Raw genomic sequence first — 20706 nt, forward strand, 5'->3', positions numbered from 1 at the left:
TTTTATATGAATGCTTGTTAGAATTTCTTTAAAAATGTATCTACTGAATTCAATTCAACTACTATGAACAACTGTGGTACGACCAGCATACTATCCTAAAGCAAAACTCCTGATTCACCTATCGATTATGCTATCGATATCTTAGACAGTGCTTTAACATTCCGTTAACATTTTATAATAACAAAAAAAGTTAACAGCTGCTAGTCGAAAAAAAATCTTTGAACGCAACGTACACGCTTCGCTTGTGTAGACGGTAGGGCGGATAAGTGCTGCGCGTGTTTAATGGTTTTTTCGCATAATAAAATCCAATTTTACCTTTGTGTTCCAATGCAGTTATAACATATTTTAAGAATTTTAACAAATCGACGCAATTTCGCCATTAAGAAATGCAGTTAAAGTGATATTTGAGTGGTGAAAGAGCACACACAAGTCACGCGTGTGTGTTGAAGGCAAAACGAATACGAGTACGAAGCAAAGTCAAAGCGAAGCAAAGTGCAAAAGGCATTAAAAAAATTAGCACTTGAAGTATATTACAGAAAAATATCATGAGACGAAGCAATTTTAAATTATACAAAAAGTGTAAAATTCGTTAAAGTGCATTTAAAATGCCCAAAAAGTGAAATCCAACAACGCGAATGCAACAGTAGCGCACAGTTAAAGTCGATTCGACGACATACATATACACGCTACATACATACCTATGTACATGTATTGAACTCAGTGTGGCCAAGCAGCAAAAAGAACGTAGTATACACATATATACATACATGCACACGCACAAACAAACAAACATCTCATAGTTGTTATTGTGCCTCTCTTAGTTGCGTATTTCTTTTGTTTTGTTTGGTCTTTGTCATACGCGCCATTTCGTTTATGTTATTGCTGTTGTTGTGTCTGTGTCGCGCGCGTTGGGCAAGGACGACAACGACGACGCCATCTATTGGAGCAAATCGGCGCCAACTTGTCATTTGACAGCCAGCTCAGAGATTAACATACCGACAACAGTGTGGAGAAGAAGCAGAAGGGGCAAGAAAGGAGAAGGTGGCCTAAGTTGGCGTGTCATCAGCTGTAAAGCTGACGTTGACGGCTGCTGCAACCATATTAAATAATGGATACATTTCGCAAGTGGCTGAATAAGCCAAAGGTGCGTATATAATGAAGTAAAGCACGCTGATAACCCAATTAGCATATGTATGTGTGTGTGTATAAATAGTATGCTTATGATAATAGTTGTTTTGGTCTCTGCTTATCATCTAAAAATACAAAACAAAAGAAAAACAAAGTACAAAGAAGAAGACCTGTAATTAATTAAGAGAGCAACGTTGCAAATGGTGTCAGTCGGAGAGTCGACTAACAAAAGCAGCGACTAGTGCGCTTGTGACGTCATCACTTTGCTGCTTTGGCCCTGGCTACAAACTGCTCTCTTTCTCTCTCTCTCTCCCTCTCTGTCTTTTGTGCACGGCCAACTGCGTTTAAACCGTATATACATATGTATTTTCCTCACTCTCACAATAGTTAAAGTCGTAGTTGTTATTGTTGTTGTGCTTGCATGATTAATTCGCTGACGTTGGCAGAACTTGGCAAACAGCTACCACAACAACAACAAACAAAGTCAGTTGCATTAACATTTTGTGAAAACTGCATACGTTCCTCACTTAATTCAAATTGGAAACATATGCGAAAGACAACACTTGATGAAATAAAAAACAGAAACCACAACAACAATAACAAAAACAATAACAACAGGCGCCAGAGTGTTCGTGTTGTAGTAAATCACGAACTACGTATTGTAATTCTGAATCTGTTCTTGATTTTAATAAAGGTATACAAGTATAAACTTGTAAATACATACATACATGCATACATACATACATACATACATACTTGGTTAGATACATATGTAAATAGGTAATAGTTATCTAATTATATATGTAACTGACTGAGACGGCTTTGAAATTGACAGCGCTCATTGGGAAACTTTTCGCTAGGCAGTTGATTTCAATAGAAAACAACAGGGAATTTTCACAAAGTCACTTGCAATTTATCATACTTTGTAATTTTAGAGAATTTGTATGTCGATTACTCCGTGCATGAATCGAAATATATGTATTTTAAGTATTTTTAGACCCAACATCACGCACTCAAAATAAAATCCCAATAGCATTTCATCGAAAATCTAAATTTGGCATACGGAAAGAAGCAAATCAAACGATGTTCACAGTTGCCTGGAACTGGAAAGTGTCCCGTTAAATGAAATATACTAAATGCTTATTTCTCTTTTTCGGGCTGTTCCAAAAATACTTTTTCCCCCACGTCAATTTGAGTGTTGGCGAGCGCATTTCTTTCTCTCTCTGTCTCTTTATCCTCTCCTCTCCTTCTTTCGCTCTTTAGATGTGATCGCACGTCAATCCGTCAATCTGCTTGACGTTTTGATTGCCCGTTGCTCATTAGACCCCGTACTTAAAAAGTATAGGGGTCCATTAAGTTTGTTTAAAAAAAAAATCCTTAAGTTTCAGTGCAACTAGCCCTTTAACAGGCAGAAGGAGGCGTGGCAGACCCTATAAAGAGTCTGTATATGTATGTATATTCTTGATGAGCATCAACAGACGAGTCGTTATAGCTATGTCCGTCTGTCCTACTCCTCGTGCGTCTGTATGAAAACCTATATCTTAGAGAATATAAGAGCTAAAATAACCAAACTTGGCATGTAGGTTCCTCTATATTGTAATCAGATGAAGTTTTTTTTTTGGATCGGTCAAAATCAAGTTTAAGTATGAAAAACTTTATTTTTTATATATAGCTGAACCAAATTGATAGTATATGCACTTCGTTGGTCTTATACATCCTACTAAATTTGTTTCATATCGATCAACTGTATAATATAGCTGTCATAGGAACGATTGGTTGAAAATCAAGCTTTAGAATGAGAACCAAATGTAAACGCTCATCGGAGTTGATCATATATATTCTGACCAAATTTGGTTCAAATCGGCTAACAATATCATATTTGAAGCTGTCCTTGGAGCAATTACAGCGCTTTGCTGGTGCATCAGATATTCTTCTTGTCGAGTCTCTAAGTGCCTGGGCTGCTCTGGGTACCTTACAGTCAAGTAAACTATATATTTTTTATTTTTTTACCAGTCGTAACGTTTTCCGTAGCAAGTACGGGGTCTGCGACAGTCGAGTATGCTCAGCTGTAGCACCGTGAGCAAAGCGAGTCAATACAGAAGAATGAATCAAATGATTTTAGAAACAATTTATACGAAAATACACATGTACATATATCCATTAAAGTCAGAGGTGCTTGAAAGTGACCTCGCCAACTGGAGGTCAGTGTCGACTGATTGCGTTTCTTCAGCTTCACATGGAAGAAAAATAAGCAACAACTACAAATGTGCTTAAGATTTCAACGAGAGGTACTTAAAGCAGCTGTTATACTCACAAGAACATATTTATATATGTATGTATGAATACTCGTGTGTTAACAATAGAAATATTAGATAAGATATCGAAACCGTTTGATTTGTATACAGTTAAAACGTTTGATTACTGTGCATCGCAGTATGAGGTACAGTGAAATTAAACTATAAATAACAAAAGCTGGTTTTATTCGGTCATTTAGCATTACCCAATATATTTAATTGAGGATTTGCAGCACAATAGCTCCCATTAGTTTGGCTCTATCGATTTTGTTACTTCCCACTTCCCATGTATTATGGTATTTCTGCTGCTTACCCAATTTTTATATCAGTTTTTATAGTGCAATTTTCATTAGATTTTAATTGAAAATTTCTTTGCTCGCTGCGATGCAATAAATTCATTTAAATTACACCAAGACACTGAAAATGCATAGATACATTCACATATATTTGCACAAATGTAGATATACATATAAAATAAAATCAAGCAACTATTCATTGCTTCACTTTCCGGTTATTTTGCTAGTGTCTGTGCAATTTCTTTTTAGACTTTGGCTTTGTGTGTTGTTCATTAACACACTTCTTTGCTTGCTTCTTCCCCTCTTAGCCCGTTTATCCTCATAAATAACGGTACGCTTTCCTCAATTTCGTGGTCTTAAGCACGCGAACAGAAGCAACAACAACAACAACAATGAAAATGAAGAGGCAGCAAGTGAATGAAAAGCGCCGCTCGAATGAAATAGAAAATGCATCAAAGCTTTGCAGAGCTCTCTTAGTAATATGTATGTCTGGGTCTTCTTCTCTTTCTCTTTCTTAGCCAACCATTTTCATTGACTGCACATGTGTATTCCGTTGTTTGCTTCCTGGATCTTTGTTGCGGTTTTTGTTGTTGTGGCTGTGGCAACTTTCTTTTGTTTGCTTTTGTTGCGATTCTGAGCCCACAGAAATGACGCGAGTGTGACCAAAGTATTTTATACACAAATCGCGATGCATCGTTGCAATTGCAGAACAAAAGATTTGTACAAAATCAAATGACATTTTCGCGGTGTGGCATCAGCCTAATTCAAAATAATCAACAAAAACCCCGTTAAATTCATTAATGCTGTGCAACTCTGGGAGGTTTACTTACATCAAAAATGTTATACTTATTTGTACAGCAACTGAAACCAGTAAAAGCAAACTGAATCTCATCAGCTTCAGGCAAAACAATGGTAACATTATACAAGGCAACCTAATAAACGAGGTTTAATTGATTATTTTATAGATACGATCTAGATTGTAGGTATAAATATAAATACACGTTTATACACATGGATATATACATTTGAATGCCAAAAATTACATAATTATATTACAGATCAAAGTCTAGCATGTTTATTTATATAAAAATCATACACAAATTTTTATTTATGTATGCAATTTATCATGTGTGCGTTGAATAAACACACGGTAGTCTATTATTTAGTTATTTATATGCTTATCAGGTTGGCTTTAGAAATCTCTAGAGTTTTTGAAGAGAATTGCTTTTGAAAACAACTGTTCGAAATGTCATTGTTCCTTATATGTAAAAGATTTAAGTTTTTCAAACTTAGTTTTGAAGTTTTTAGACATTTGAAAGCAATAGTTGCTTATTTTCAGGAACACCAACAATTGCTTTTGGGTTACTTTTGCGCTGTTAAAAATTTTTAGAACATTACCTGTATATGTTTATTCTTTGTAAGAGTGTCGCTTCTCAAATTCCGTATATAAGTCATAATGTTAATGAGCCTCTCCCAAATCCCATCATCTCCGAGCTTCCTAGAATAGCTGATACCTTTCTTTATATAAAAATAAAATACACATATAATAATTGCAAATATTGCCCAGATCTCGTTTTTTTTAATAAATCATATATATGGACATATACTATATACTTCTTCAAAGCTCAAACTATAAATGTGCGTCATCAACTCATTTTAAGTTGGCATTGAATTGGCCTATTGAAAGTCAGCAAAAACAAACGCGATCTATTAAAAGTGAAATCTTTGTGGCCACATTAGCTGTCGTTATTTTTGTTATTGTTGTGGTTTTTTCAGCTTTATTATAACATTACATGTTAAGGTTAGGTTACCATTGTAGAAAATGTATGATGAATTGATGTACGCAAAGTTAGTTTCTATGAAAACTTGAATATGTGCTGCATTAGATAAACAGAAATTGTAAGTCTCAGGATATTTAATCTTTGTCATAATAAGAAAAAGTTTTATTTTTGAATAATATTTAAATATATACATATATTACAATTACACTTTTGTTTCTTTCATTTGTGTATTTGGAGTATGTTGCAAGGTTAAAACACTTAAGTTCGCCCCATCAGCGCAAATTGTTCATTAACACACTAAACTCTGCCTGTCTCAATTATAACTCTTTTTTTCATTTAAGCATGAGGTAGCAAAGTGGCAAATACATTTTTTTAACAATTACAATAAGAGACTACAAAACATTTAAGAGTCATTTTTGACATCAATGTGGCCTAAAGAAAGCTGTAGTGTAGAAACAAAAAATAATAAGGTTTTGCAACCTCGAAGCCCCAAGTGCCACTGCAGGGGCAATGTAGGTCCAACTCGTCTGCATGACACTCTAAAAATGCGCAAGCTGAGCGACTGGCTTTTAAAAAATCATTTCGTAACGCTTTCTTAACCCTAAAAAATACAGAAAAAAATGAAGCACAAAGCGAGAAAATTATGTATTACAATTACTCGGGCAACCGCAATTCCCATTTACTGTTGAGGAAGTAAATAAGATAAGTAGAAATGAAATAAAATACGAGCAGACAGTAGCAGAGTACAGTTGCTAATTGTATAGTTAATATTGGTAATAGTAATGCTATGGCTACTTTTGTTATACACTTACACATACATTGTTCAGAAAAATGCTCTACAAACTGTTATCTACAGAAAAAACAAAGTTGTGATATAAGATAAAATATTACTTAAATTTTTTTATTTTAATAATGGATGACAATCCATATTTCTTCGGGTGCACAATAATTGTCCTGTTCTTAGTCAGCAATATGAATCATATTCTTGTAAAGTGTGTATTTCTCTCAGTGTGCACTATATATAATAAGCATCTACAAATAGTCTTTATGAATGAGTACGAAGCGCATACGCCCCGTTAAACGTAGCAGCGCCAGTGCAACGTGTTTGTGTGTGTGTGTGTGTTTTGTTGTGTGTTGTATGTAATTGGTGTCGTCAAGTGAATGGTGGACGCGGCTTGTTGCGCGTGCCTACTACGACGGCAGCAACAACAAAAGCCAGCGATACTGACAGCCACAACAGCAACAACCTGTTTTCTGTTGGCTCACAAAATTTGGGCCATATTGACATGTGCCGCCGTCTCTATGAACAACTTTTGCTATGAAGTCGTAATATTGGCCCCATTTTCTATTCTGGCAAAGGCCAGAGAATGTTGTCTGAATATTACGACATTGTCAAAGGAAGATTTCGTCAGTTTCAGATAGTATCATGTGACTGTTGATTTCACGTGCTTTTTTCGCATTAATCAAAGTGTTTTTCTTTTCTATGAGAGAACAGACACAAATCTCTGCTCATTTCAATGAAAAATTCCATAGAAAACTATGAAAGTTAGTACTCAATTTGTTAATAATCTACACAATAACTTTTATTTGTAGTAGTGTTTTTGTGCTTAATGCGCCCTTTGTGACGCATATGGCCTGGGGGGGAAAACAACTGATAACAATACTCATATAGAATTGATAGTGAGCATGTATTGAGTAAGTGAACAAACTAGCAAGTTGAGTGTTTATTTTATTTTATTTTCTTTCAAATATAGAAATTAACAGTGGGTGAATGTTTTATCTTTAAAATACGACTACATGAAATTACCTTTTTGGGGTCTACTTATTTACGAGGTGCACGAGTGTCGATTGACGAAGTGAAAACACAAACTGAAAGTCTTAGCCTTGACTGTTAATTGGCTAAAGCTTTTCACTGCGATATGTGATTTGTTGCCATTTTGTAAATAAATATTATATGCTATGCGATAATACAAATTACGACAATCAGAAAAATGATTGAAAGTTGTGTAGTAACTTTTCGATTGTAAATTTTTACACAACATTTTTTTAAAGTTTTAACAGTCAGGCATAGTGATCACAACCTGATCTGGCAACATTATAGTATATCAAAGGGAACAATAAATAAGCAGATTTACGACATAAATAAATTAGACGATCTGGTAACGCGAATATATTGCCTGCTCGTGACTTTATCGTGAATGAATATCTCGAAAATATGAAGTACAAATTGATATTCGTATGAAGCAACAACTAATAAGTAAGGTGAATTATAACATTTTCTATAACCTATTATTTACCTTTTGAAGTTACCGTATCATGTCAATACAACACACAGCTTATCACCTCTGTTATCGATATTCGTTTCACTCAGACAGCTGTCCGTTTCCATTGTTGATGAGTGTACTTAGTTAGGAGCTGATTAGAGCACTGACACTGATATTGAGTGCAATAGGAAAATTTTTACAATTATTCACTCAAAATCCCCCAGACAGACAGGTCATCTTTAGGTGGCTCGGCAGGTTGTCTGCGCCAATATGTCAATTATAATACTTACGTTTTTTTTCGACGTGCTGACAGCAACATTTTACAACCCGAAAAAATAGTACACATAGAAATGTATGTATTTGTATTTATTTATATATAAGCGATCCGCTGGCCGCATGCATTGGGAAAAGTAAAAGCGGTGAAATTTTCCCATTCACATCGATCTCGTCGCATCGTCGTGGTCGTCGTCTGCATTGCAAGCAGTGCAATGCACTGGCTAACAGCCAGTTCGTGGCTTTCGAATGTACGGCGTCAGCGATTGAGGATTGCACATTTAAGCTGCAACTTCAATTTCAACTCATATTACCTAATCCCAAAGCAGAGCAAAAGTCCGAGCTAGTCGAGAGAGTGCCCTACAGAGCGCGTCGAGGTGTCGACTGCTTATCAACAGCTTAAAGCGTCGAACTCGAGCGTCAGCGCATTGCATAAGACCACGCGCACTGTTTTGGCATATCAATGAGATCCAACAGCCGCAACTCGGGTATCAGTCAGAGCACAGAGCACAGACAGCTAGCGAACGAGGCTTTCAAGCTGAAACTGCGCGTGTTGCGAACAAAGCTTTCGGTTACACCCCCACAAAGTTGACACCCCTTCGTCTTCCCCCGTCCAAAACTTGGCTAACTGAGACTGGATGGTTATTCAATTAACGCCGCGTCACTTCCGAGTGCGAACAACGCACATCGAACGACCACAACGATTAAGCGATTGTCTGAGCTGCGTATCTCGCACTTTAACCTCCACGCAGCGTAAGTGAGCAAAGCAAAAGTATGAATTGAAAGCTAAAATGCTCGACAGGTAGATATCACGTATACTAATTTTTACTTAGACTCAAACTACCGATAATCCATTCTACTATCGACGAAAAAGTCCATTGATTTATCATAATATCGAAAAATTAACATCAGCTCCAAATTATTTTAAGCCCAGTTAATCCAGATGAAATATATGAAAGGTTTTTTATCACGGTATCTAGATAAATAAGTTAGTTTAAATTTAACGTATTATTTTGAAATACCAATAAATTGAATTTTCCTCATACTTCATTCTTCTATATTTAAATAAGTATCAATGCCATTAAATACCATCAAAATGAAATAAACAATTTAAAGAGGACATGCTTACATTCGAGTGTGCCAATGCTAGTTTTTATACAAGTTTATAGATCATACCCCTTGTTTTCGCCATTTTATTAGTAGAGGGAACGACAAAAAGTGAAAGCGATTGTTGTTTATCATCTTTGTCATCAATGGGCAATTCCAAAGACACCCATCGACAAAATTAAAGTGTTGCTTGATGGCAGATCCGTAGGCGACGATTGTTTATCTTTCTTCTTTTTCAGTTTTGTCACAGGATTTCAAAATAATCTTGACTTCGTTGGGTTAAAGTGCCCCTTTGAAAGTAGGTTACACTGCAGAGCGAATAAGGTTATTTCATGAGAAACGAATGCCGCAAATGTAACTGAAAAGTGATAATCAGTTTCCGTAATTAAATCAAACTTTTTACTTTAATATTATACGCATTTTCCACTACGTGAGCTTCTTGGCATAAAAGCCAGATATATCAGTGCAAATTATGGCTGTTAATCTTCCAATCTTTGTCATATATTTATCATCTTATCACAACATTTGATATACTGACAGCTATTAATAATCAACAGAAAATGCCTGACAAAAATAGTAAAAATAGTCTTCATATATTTATATCTATTTACTGATTTAGAAGGATGGTATTCTATCGGCTATTGTGTACTTACAATGTAAGTCTTACATATATGTGAATCACAAATTATTTTTTAAAACTTTATTTTCATTGCCCCTTAAAACCAAGAATTTTGAAGCATTTACAGGCGGTAAAATATTGAAAACAACCTGTATCTGGTGTTTTGCCAATCGATATGCCCTATTATTTAAAATGATAACAATAAACAGATAATATAAAAATGAGGGAAGCGTTACATAGCTATGTATAGTGTCGAATCGCCATGCGACTCTTATGAATGAACTCATGAATATGTAATCGGGTCAAATCAGCTGCTATTGCCGGTCTTCGAGCCACGTCTATTATTATCGAATTTATTGGCTAGTTTGTCTGTTTGTTTTTTGTTTTTACTTGTACCGTCTTCCGCATAAGTTTGTTTATTTTGCTCTCACTTTTTTTTCTTCTGTTTCCTTCTATCTTTTTATGCATTTACATATATTGCGTGTTTTATATGTAAACAAATTGAATAAATTATGACATAATAAAACCTTTTAATTTTTTCCACTTGTCCACTGATAAACGTTGGGCGGGGGTGTCAGTTTTCAGATAGAACCTGAATTGAATTTTTTAAAAGCGTCCGTAAGGATTGACTTCCTTCTCGCGCATTACCAGAACCAGTAATTTATGCCTTAAGAATATTAAGATAATTTTATAATAATTATTTGCAATTTAGGGAGTTGAATGCACTCACAATTCTCGGATAAAGCATTCTGAATTACCCGGAAATTAAAATTTAAAAAAATACACAGATTTTTTTTTAGTAATTTGCGTCCACTTTGATGTTGGGGCATTATGAAAATGTGAGTGTGAACGTGAATGCAGTGTCATTTCGTTTGAATCATCCGTTTTTCTTAGATATGTAGATGTTTATTTAATTCACATTCTCACTTGTGTGTATTTTCTTTGTTATTGTGATCAGCCTATGTATAACCGTTTCTTAAGAGATGCTGAGGAAGAGAGGGGAGATCATCGCTATGTTAATCTCTCTTTCTCATGATTTACTTTGAATGAAACAAATATACACATATGTATGTTTATTCAGAAATATAAATAATTTGACCATGACTCACTTTTCTGTCCCCCCTTTAAACAATATGCACTCTCCTTGTTTGGGGCAGCTCCCCAATTATCGACCCCATTGGTAATGGCGACAATTTCACAATCTTAGCTGGCTGTTCGATTTCGTGCATTGTGCCAGCTTATCGAAAGTGAAAATAAATATTCGATTATACGGGTTTGTATATACATATTTTTAATTGCATATCAGTTTGCTTTGCCTGAAGTTTAAAGCTAAATTAATTCCTGAAAAGGTCCCCGGTAAATACACGGGGTAACATATACATATAAATGTTCAATGTGTTTGAATGCCTGCAACAAAGAGAGTTATATTTAAAATAAATATTTCTGTGAATTTCATATTTTAAAAAGGCTTCCATTAAACTGTGGTTATAGCTGCAGTCATTTTAAATCGCTTCAATAAAAATGCCATCCGTACTATGGATTACTTTGCAACTTTAGTAAATAGGCAAGATTGTAATATGTGTAGTCTTAAATCCACACCTTCAAAATCAGTTACTTATTGTATTTCCATAGTTTATTGTACTCATAATTGCGACGCATTTTGTTTGTTTCCTGTTTGCTTTTTATAACTTTTATAACAAATTTGTAAAATGAATATGTGTACATAGGTAAAGACAGATAATTAAAGTGGATTTGCTTTTGAAAAGTGTCGTGTGGCGATTTCACGTGAGTTGCTGACTAAACTTGAAACTGTTTGTTTTGCTGGATTGACTAGAGCTACATATGTACGTGTATAATAGATATGCATATAAGTACTTTTACAACATTAGTATATGACTGATAAGTGGCCGCAATTATCTTGAACTTGGGGCAAGCTAGAGTAGCTGTTGGATGTTTGATTATTTTCTCACCGTTTGTTAGCCTATTAAATTTGACACTTCTCTAGTGACAAATTGTCCAGCAATTAAATTCAATTGATATATCAATAGGAGTATTGAAATGTCGAAACCCCCGACCCACAACAACAACCACCCTTCCCCCGCAAACCGCAGCCTCAACCGAACCGTGCAAATTGTCAATTAACCGAATGCGCCAGGTGCCGACGAAGGAGGAACAATGCGATTCTTTGTTAAATGTTATACAATCTCTGAGATACATTTAAACACCTTAAGATATATATACAATGTATACATTTGTGTATTTTCGAATTCATACCCATAATAAGGTCAAGCTGTGGGGTTAACATTAGGTCTCCACCTCATTCTGAATCGTATTGTTGTATGTAATCAAGGCTTTCAATTGCTAACATTTCTTTCTCAATTGATGGACTGATTGAGTGCCAGAAAAGATGCGACCTCATGGCGCATATTCAATGTCAAGTGCGTTTATAGATAGACAAGCAGACGGTTTGTCATTTCCGACAGAGATAGCCATAGACTGATAGATTGAGATTACGAATTGCAGCTTAACAGTCAATGTGGCGACATTGCATGACGCTGAATAGACAGCGTAATGAGTGTTTTTTTTATACATTCACTCGTATTTGCTTGTACTCAGATTACTAGCTGCATCTGATGTCAACGTCGAGGACATCACTCTGACTCGTCCTCGTCCTAGGCGTCTCAAGGATTTGTGTTTGCCATTTGCCTGTTGAATGCTGTCAGCCATTTCATGGTCCCCACCTCAACGAGGTCATTCAGCCTTTTGTGTGACGTCAGACCTTTTGTGTGTCCTTAAACGCAGCTTCTCTTGTTCAAGCTGCACATTATTGACTAATGTTTTGACAATAAAATCCTACGCATTTTCATTGTAATTTTACACCCACACAACCGCAACCACCTGTATGTCTAGCCTTTGATATGTGTGTTATTTATAAGTCTCCACCAGAATTGCCAGCGATTCGCTTAACCACATCTAAATTATGTGCTCCATACTTGAATTATTTCTACAAATTTCAGAATTGCATATATTGAATACTATATAATTATGACTTCATGTTTATGCGGGTTGCTGCGCACTCTATATAATTTCTATGAATTTCAATACCAGACCTGTTTGTCCAAACTTATTATACTTAAATACATTTCTTTTTACTTATACACATGTATTGCTGTTATTCAATCGCATTCCAGGGATGTTTTTATTTACTCAATTTTATTCTTATTATATTTTGATATCGTGCTGCCAGATTGCATAAATAACAAAAGAGACATAAAGTAAAACTAAAGTAGAAACTTAAAGCTAAGCTTGAATATTATATGAAAAACAAAATGAACAAAAATGAGCTGCATTATTGAAACCATCTCTCGAGGCTATTGCCGCCATAAGTTATCATATTTCTTGCCTGGAAATTACCACATACTGAACTTTACAATCCTATATACACTCTTGGGTATTTAATAAATGAAACGACGTAATTCCATGCGTGCCACATTAAAAATTGATCAACAACTTAACAAGAAAAAGTTTGTACAATTTACAGCACACCGAGACTCATGTGCCCTTATGCATTTATTTTCTTTATTTTTTTAATTGGTCTTGAGTGTTTAAAAGCTATAGGGGATATACATATCTAAACTCTATTTAACTTTTGTTGGTAAAATCTCTAGTTATTTATAATTATTTTATTGAAACGGAATATAAGGGTATTGACTCGTACAATTGTATCCTTGGCGGCACCTTATTCGTCATAAGCACTACCTGAGCACTAACAAGAATTCATTTGCCTGAAACGAACTTGGTATTTTTAATTCACCATTAACTTGTTAATTTGTCTCTTTTAATTACAACTGAGATTTGTGGCTCTCCCGAATTTGCATTAAATAAGTATAAGTATAATTAATTATGGGTTTGGTGTTGGACTCAAGGCCGGTCGATGACTTTATTTAATACATATGTATGTATACTCGATTATTCTCCGTATAATATGATTCAATTGATTATATTGTAAAAACCTTGAAAACATACGAAAGCTTTTTATTATTTAATTCTTTATCGATTCACATGGAGCAATTTCAAGCTTTAGTTTGCTTGAACCCTTACGCAATTTCCAAAATATTAATATTTTATAGTAACATTTTTTAATATTATTAGTTAATTCTTTATCGATTCACATGGAGCAATTTCAAGCTTTAAGTTGCTTAAAACCTTACGCAATTTCCAAAATATTAATAATTTATAACAATATTTTTTTATTGAAATTGAATTTATTTGAAGTTGAGTGAGAAATAAGTGGAATATCAAATATCTTGTGCCCACCTCTAGACGCTGATTAAAAAATGTATTACGGAGTGTCGCAATTACAGTCTGGGCCCAAATTAAATAGCCATAAAGAAATCAACTGCGTCGTCTCTTTTGACCAAAAAAACCGGGGCCAACAACACACAGCAGGAGAGTGAGAAAGCGATGTAGATGTTTATAATGAGGGAGTGATTGAGAGAGAGGGTGTGAGAACGTGTCCGTCAGTCATTGAACTATTTACGCACGGCCTTGCACACATACATATATAAATACGAGACATGTACTCATACATATAAATGTAGCACATAATCTTTTACCTTAGCCATGGGCAATAGAATGAATTGAATACATCAACGAATGAGAGAGACCTCACACAGCAATACTCACTGTAGTAAGTGTGTGTGAGTCAAGTTGGTTTGCGTGTTTGTTTGCTTCTGAGGTTATTTCGCTCATTGCACGTTTAATTGTTGTGTAAACAAATGGAATTGCCACATGTTGTAGCAAGCAACAAACTTGCGACGCGACGTCGACATTGAGAAACGGTGGAACGCTTTCAGGCCAAATTCTGTTAGTCATTTCATATGCAACATCATGATCATTATCATCATTGATTCACGCTTAAATTGATGTATTGTGATTCATGTTTTGGACAATTCAAAAACTAGCCAACTCAAAAATCGTGGTTATTATTTTAAGCTGCCGACTTTTTAGTAGTTGTTGTACAATTTGTCGTTTACACAAAAATTTCCCTTGAAACAAATTTTTGCTCATTTTTCAACGCAAAGTTTTGCAATTGAGTTTGCTTAAAAAGTAGTCCCCTCCCTCTAGCCACAGTTTGTCCCCTGTCGAACTGCGCAATTTGGAGAGAGAGAGAGAGAGAAGTCAACGGCAAACGACGGCAAAGTCAACGCTTTTGACGTGTTTACCTTTATAATAAACACATTTCGTACATTTTGTCTCCTTCCACCGCATTTAGCTTAAGCTCTTGCTTTTTAGTCGCCTTTAATTTCATATTTAAACAGAGCACAAATGCAAAAATAAACCAAAATAAAGTAAAAAGAAAAGCAAAAAAAACCTTAAACAAGTTCAGCTGCCGTTAACTTGATATCTTTAACCACTTTAACATGAGAGGGAGAATGATTGAATGAGGGGGCCTTCCTCTCTTTCTCTCTCTCTCTCTCTCTCTCTCTCTCTCTCTCTCTCTCTCTCTCTTGGATCTTGTTTAATTGACGCGTTTCATTGCATCAAGTTGGCAGCTCCCTTTGAAGTTCAAAATAAAACAAATACAAATATCTTTGAATATTTATTGTATTTTATTGTTCCAATGATCCCTAATAAATTTTATTTAATTTATTGCTGTTACTTAGAATGCTGCGCAGTTTAATGTTTTTTAGTGAAAACAGTCTGTATCCGATATAATGAAATTTTCAGAAATCCTATTAGTTACATTAACTATTACTACGATTTCTAGAAACATATTACTAATTTACAAAAAATAAATCAAAAAATTTCTTTTAATAATAGTTTATTAAAAAAAATAAAAAAATATTAATACTTATTAATTTTGTACAACGAAACTGCAACAAATTTTGTATCAATTAATCGTTATTTGACTTTAAAATTGGATTTTGGAAATTTTTCATCCTCCCAGTATAATTTTTTTGATCTTTTAATTTAAAATGTTAATATCTAGACATGTATTATTGAATTCCATGTAAAATTAAATGAACACATTCCAAGAAATTGAGTTAAAACGCGATAGTAAAATGTTAGTATTTTAGTCATACTCGTGTTATAGTTACTATTGTTTTTGTAACCTATTGTAATTGAGATGTATTTACAAAAGATAGTTATTCACTTCGAATGGGAACTGTGGCATGAATATTATTCATAAAGTATCACAGACTGTGAGCAGTAATCGCTTCTGGATTACTCACCTTAACTCTACGGGTTGCTCAATTACGTGATGCATTCGCTTGTGAAATGAATAAATCCACATCGCAGTTAAGGTTAATTACGTCAGAGATCGGTCTAAATACGTGTATACATAAATACTCATACATCCTGTTTGCAATTTAATAATCCTATTGGACTTTGTTTCTTTGCAGGCTGATGACAAATCGCTGCTGGCACGCTTCTATCACGCCGATCGCTCGCTGACCGCGGTGGCCAGTGAACTGGACAGCTTCGATGGACGCGCTGAGCCGGATCGTTGTACACGCTTGGTCAGCAGACTTCGCCAGAATCAGGTAAGGGTATATTCTCACATTTAATTGAGTAAAGTACGTAAATGAATTGTACATTGTTGCAGGATAAAGTGTTGGCTATCACCAATTTGATAATGGAGGAGCTGCTGGGCGAGGAGCGTGACCCGCGGGCCTTTCGCGCCAAGTTTCCAGAGGAAGTGCTGCAGGAGAATCTGGCTGGACAGCTGTGGTTTGGCGCCGAGTGCCTGGCCGCCGGCTCATCGATCTTGAACCGTGAGTCGGAGAGCAAAGAGATGCGTCCGCTGGCCCAGGCGGTGACCAAGAGTCTGGGCAATGTGCGCGTCCTGCTGCGGGATCAATGTCTGCGCAACAATGTGCCCAACAGCAAGACACTGCACCTGGACTTTAATGATTCCACCACCGAGCAGCTCTACGAAAGTCTTAAGATCTTTGATCATCTATTTGCCGAGTTCGAGCTGAGCTATGTGAGCGCCATGGTGCAAGTAAAGTCACGCCACGAGTATGAGATGCAACAATGGATTGGCGTGCTCTTCTCGGAAACACTGCAGCGTGCACTGAAGACCGGTCTGCTTGACCAGGACATGGTCGATGCCTTTGATCCGGGATTAATGTTCTCCATACCACGATTGGCCATTGTGGCCGGTTTGGTCATCTATGCGAAGGGTCCACTTAACATGGACATGCCAGGTGATGAGTTATCGGAGATGTTTCGTCCATTTCGCACGATTCTTATCAAGATCAGGGATCTGTTGCGAAACCTAAGCAAACAGGAGCTGTATCAGCTGGAGAAGCTGCTCTGCACCAATGAGGACATCAACACAAAGGTAAGAAACATTTTAGACTAAATTGTTTTGCTATTTTTAATATATTGCTTAAAAAAAACTTGTTTTGTATGTTTATTTAAAAATTAGCAAATTAAACAATAATTAAATTTTTCTAAATTTAATAATTTGAACCAAAGAAAAAAGTAAGTTGTATATTGTAAATTAAATTGGCAAAATTAAAAATATGTGTTATTCCTTAACTTTTAAATAAAAATATAAGTTTTGCAATTTTTAATAACCAAAAAAAATAATTATTTGTTGTAATTTAAATTAAAGCATTGGTGTTTCCTATTTTTTGTAACCTAAAAGCTATAATGTATTTCCCTTTTACTTTCGCTGTAGGTGCCACTGGGTTCCAGCAGCATTGAGGCGCCCAGTCCTGAACACAACAACAGCAGCAGCAACAGTAATAACAACAACAACAATAGCAGCAGCAGTGAAAAGACAAGCACAACAAACACAAACACGCACAAGGCTGTGGAACGCTTGGTGGATCAGCGCAACAACAATAGCAACAATAACAGCAGCAGCTGCAGTGGTAATGCACCAACTCAGGAAACAGCTCGCTCTCCGTCCATGTTGTCGCTATCGGCCAACAGCACGCCCACAGCTTCACCAGCGCCATCGCCAACGCCCTCGCACTCCATTGCGTCCACATCGTCGGCAGCAACAAGTTCGACAAATCCGCCAGCCAACTGGAGTGATGTCGATGATGAAGATGAAGACGACCACGACGATGACAATGCTGATGCTGAGGATGAGGAGGAATGTGGCATTTTGGACAGCGATGATCAGGATTTGAATGAGGACAGCGATAGCGAAGCCGATGAATTTATTGAGGCACAATTGAAGGCAATTGTTGCAGCTGCCGATTGTGCGTCCGGCTATCTTATACCAAATACTAATCTGGGAAACTTGCTGCAGCCACAACAGGTGACACTCACGGATAACTTCGTGGCCAGCGAAGACGATGAGTTTGGCAGCACGGCAACGGAAGAGCAGAACCAGCAAGAGGAGCAGCAGGAACAACAGCAGCAACAGCAACAACGACCGGAAGATGAGCCTAGCACAAGTGCTGCTATGTTGGCCGCACGACGGACTCTGCAGCGTCTACGACTGCCAAGCAGCAGCAGTGACAATGAGCCGAACAGCAATCAACAAACGACAATCAGATCGCCGACAGGGCAACCGACTCGCAGCAATCGCCATCGGCACAGTCATCACAGTCACCATCATCGTCATCACAATCACCACCATAATCACCATCAGTCTGCACAAGGAGAACAACACAGTCATCATCATACGCATCCACATCGCACAACTCGCAGCGGTCGCAAGCGTTGCACCCAGGAGCACTGTGAGACTACAGCGGAGCAAGAAACGGATCGTACCCTGGCTAGCGCTAATACAAGCACCGCTTCATCGCTGTCGGATGATGTGTCGTTGGCCATGCGCAATACCACAGCACGCCTTAAGTTCAAGTGAGTATCACAATATCACTGAAGAATTTCTAGAAGACATTTCTCAACATTTTAATCCATTGCAGGAGCACTGAGAATTTGTTGCATCGGCTGTTCGTGTGCATTGCCGGAGTCGCTGATCAACTGCAGACAAACTTTGCCTCTGATCTGCGCCAGATATTGCGCAGTGTGTTCCTTATGAACATGTCCTCGGCCCAGGAGGACATTGACATACCAGAAAAGACAAAAGAATCGGAACTTTTTGAGTTTCGCGCCTCCGAAAATGATGTGATACAAGAAAGCGCCGGCTCCAACCAAAGCATTTATTCAGCCGAAGAAGTCAATCCCGAGCTGGACAATGTGTTTAACAGCGGCACATCGGCACGTCACTCGGCCGGAGCTGCAATGCAACGCAACAATACCATTGATCTGGCTGCTGTACACGATGGAGGGGGCAGGGGCAGTGGCAGTGGCGACAGCAGCTCCAACAGTGCAATGCCAACGGCAGCAACACCTGTTCGCAATCATGTGGCGCGTAGTCGCAGCTTGGGAGATCACGAGGTAGCCACCAGTAGCACACAGGAGGAACAGCAGCGGCAGCGACAGCAGCAACAGGAGGCACAGATGCAGCTGCAAATGCAACGACAGCGAAACAATTCTGTGGGTAGCAATTCGCCGTCGAGTGCATCATCGACCAGTTCCAGCTCGGAGCACAATTCGCCGGTTAGCACACGCAGTGGCAGTCGACGTCGCGTGCAGAGCATTCCCAACACTCAATTGTCGGCGGCAGCTACAACAACGACAACACCAACAACAATGGCGCCGCCTGCATGGATTCCGGATGGCAAGGCGCCTCGATGCATGTCATGTCAAACGCCATTCACTGCCTTCCGGCGACGTCATCATTGTCGCAACTGCGGTGGCGTCTTTTGTGGCGTCTGCTCCAATGCCTCAGCGCCATTGCCCAAATATGGCCTAACCAAGGCGGTCCGTGTCTGTCGCGAATGCTACGTGCGCGAGGTGCGTCAGTCGCAGGCACATGCATCGGCCCACAGTCAGGCCAGTCGACCACAGGCAGCTAGCGCCTCTTAGGGCTGGCCAATGGCGCTGGCAGGCGCTGAGCTCATGACCAGAAACAGATCCAGAACCAGAGCCAAGACCACAACCAAGTTGAAGACCAAAAAAAGTGACCACTTGGTGCGGAATTGGATGGAAAAGCAAACTGTGAATCGCAATCGTTCTTCAAAATTGTTTTCTTTACTATAGACGTAAATCCAAAAGCATACATAATAATTCCTAGACAATTCTGCACTGGTGTAAGTGCATATTATATTCGTATATACTGTATACATAAAAAAAAAAAAGATTATTTAATACCAACTGACCAGCTGAGCGTCTATTGAATCTGTACAATAAAGCTTCAATCTGTGTATTATATCCAAGTAACTATACCATTCGCAAACTCTCTGTTCAAATGCAAAAGAGAAACAAGCTTTCAGCTCATATCATATATACCAATTAATCTATCGGACACATATATGTATTTATATATATTCATGTATACAAATGGCCTGCATTTCAATAGATCTTTTCGGTTTTGGGACTGCATTAGATAGCAATCTTAGCTAATTTTGTAAGCTTTTAATTGCAATTGTTCTGTCATTAGCCAACACGATTTAGGTATAGTACATAATGTATATATATTTTTGTAGCACGTGAAGCAAACTGAGCTGAATATTTGATATAAATTCTAGCGACAAATTTGCAAAACATTATTGTGATTTATTGTTATTTATATACCCTGCCTGTACCCAAATAATACTAAATAATTAACTGTAACAGCTGAATGGAAATCGTTTCGAAACTGATAACAATATGCAACAGGGTATATAAATAGATAGTCGGTGAAATCCGGCTATAATCTTCTTACTTTAAACGAATCCATTTTTGTTAAAACCTTTTTTAAGCTAGCAGGAAATTGATTTGAGCCCTAATAAAACACTGTTTTACATGTAATACTTAGTATACAAATACATATAAATGTATGTGTACATGCATATATTTTCTGACTTAAAAGAATAAAAACTATTAAAAAAAACAAATGAGTTTATTAAATACATATGCAAATGATGT

The 20706-nt window shown here is 37.1% G+C and overlaps 1 protein-coding gene across 1 annotated transcript; it reads left to right on the forward strand.

Annotated features, from left to right (window-relative positions):
• The first annotated feature begins 204 nt into the window (after positions 1–204).
• Positions 205–20608, forward strand: LOC117792986 (lateral signaling target protein 2 homolog). The gene is made up of 5 exons (XM_034633344.1): positions 205–1144; positions 16170–16310; positions 16373–17113; positions 17456–18594; positions 18660–20608. The coding sequence occupies exons 1-5, from the start codon at positions 1109–1111 to the stop codon at positions 19663–19665; spliced, it is 3063 nt and encodes a 1020-aa protein (XP_034489235.1). The 5' UTR covers positions 205–1108; the 3' UTR covers positions 19666–20608.
• Positions 20609–20706: the final 98 nt, after the last annotated feature.

Source organism: Drosophila innubila (assembly GCF_004354385.1).
Source record: "Drosophila innubila isolate TH190305 chromosome 3R unlocalized genomic scaffold, UK_Dinn_1.0 2_E_3R, whole genome shotgun sequence".
NCBI classification, from domain to species: domain Eukaryota; kingdom Metazoa; phylum Arthropoda; class Insecta; order Diptera; family Drosophilidae; genus Drosophila; species Drosophila innubila.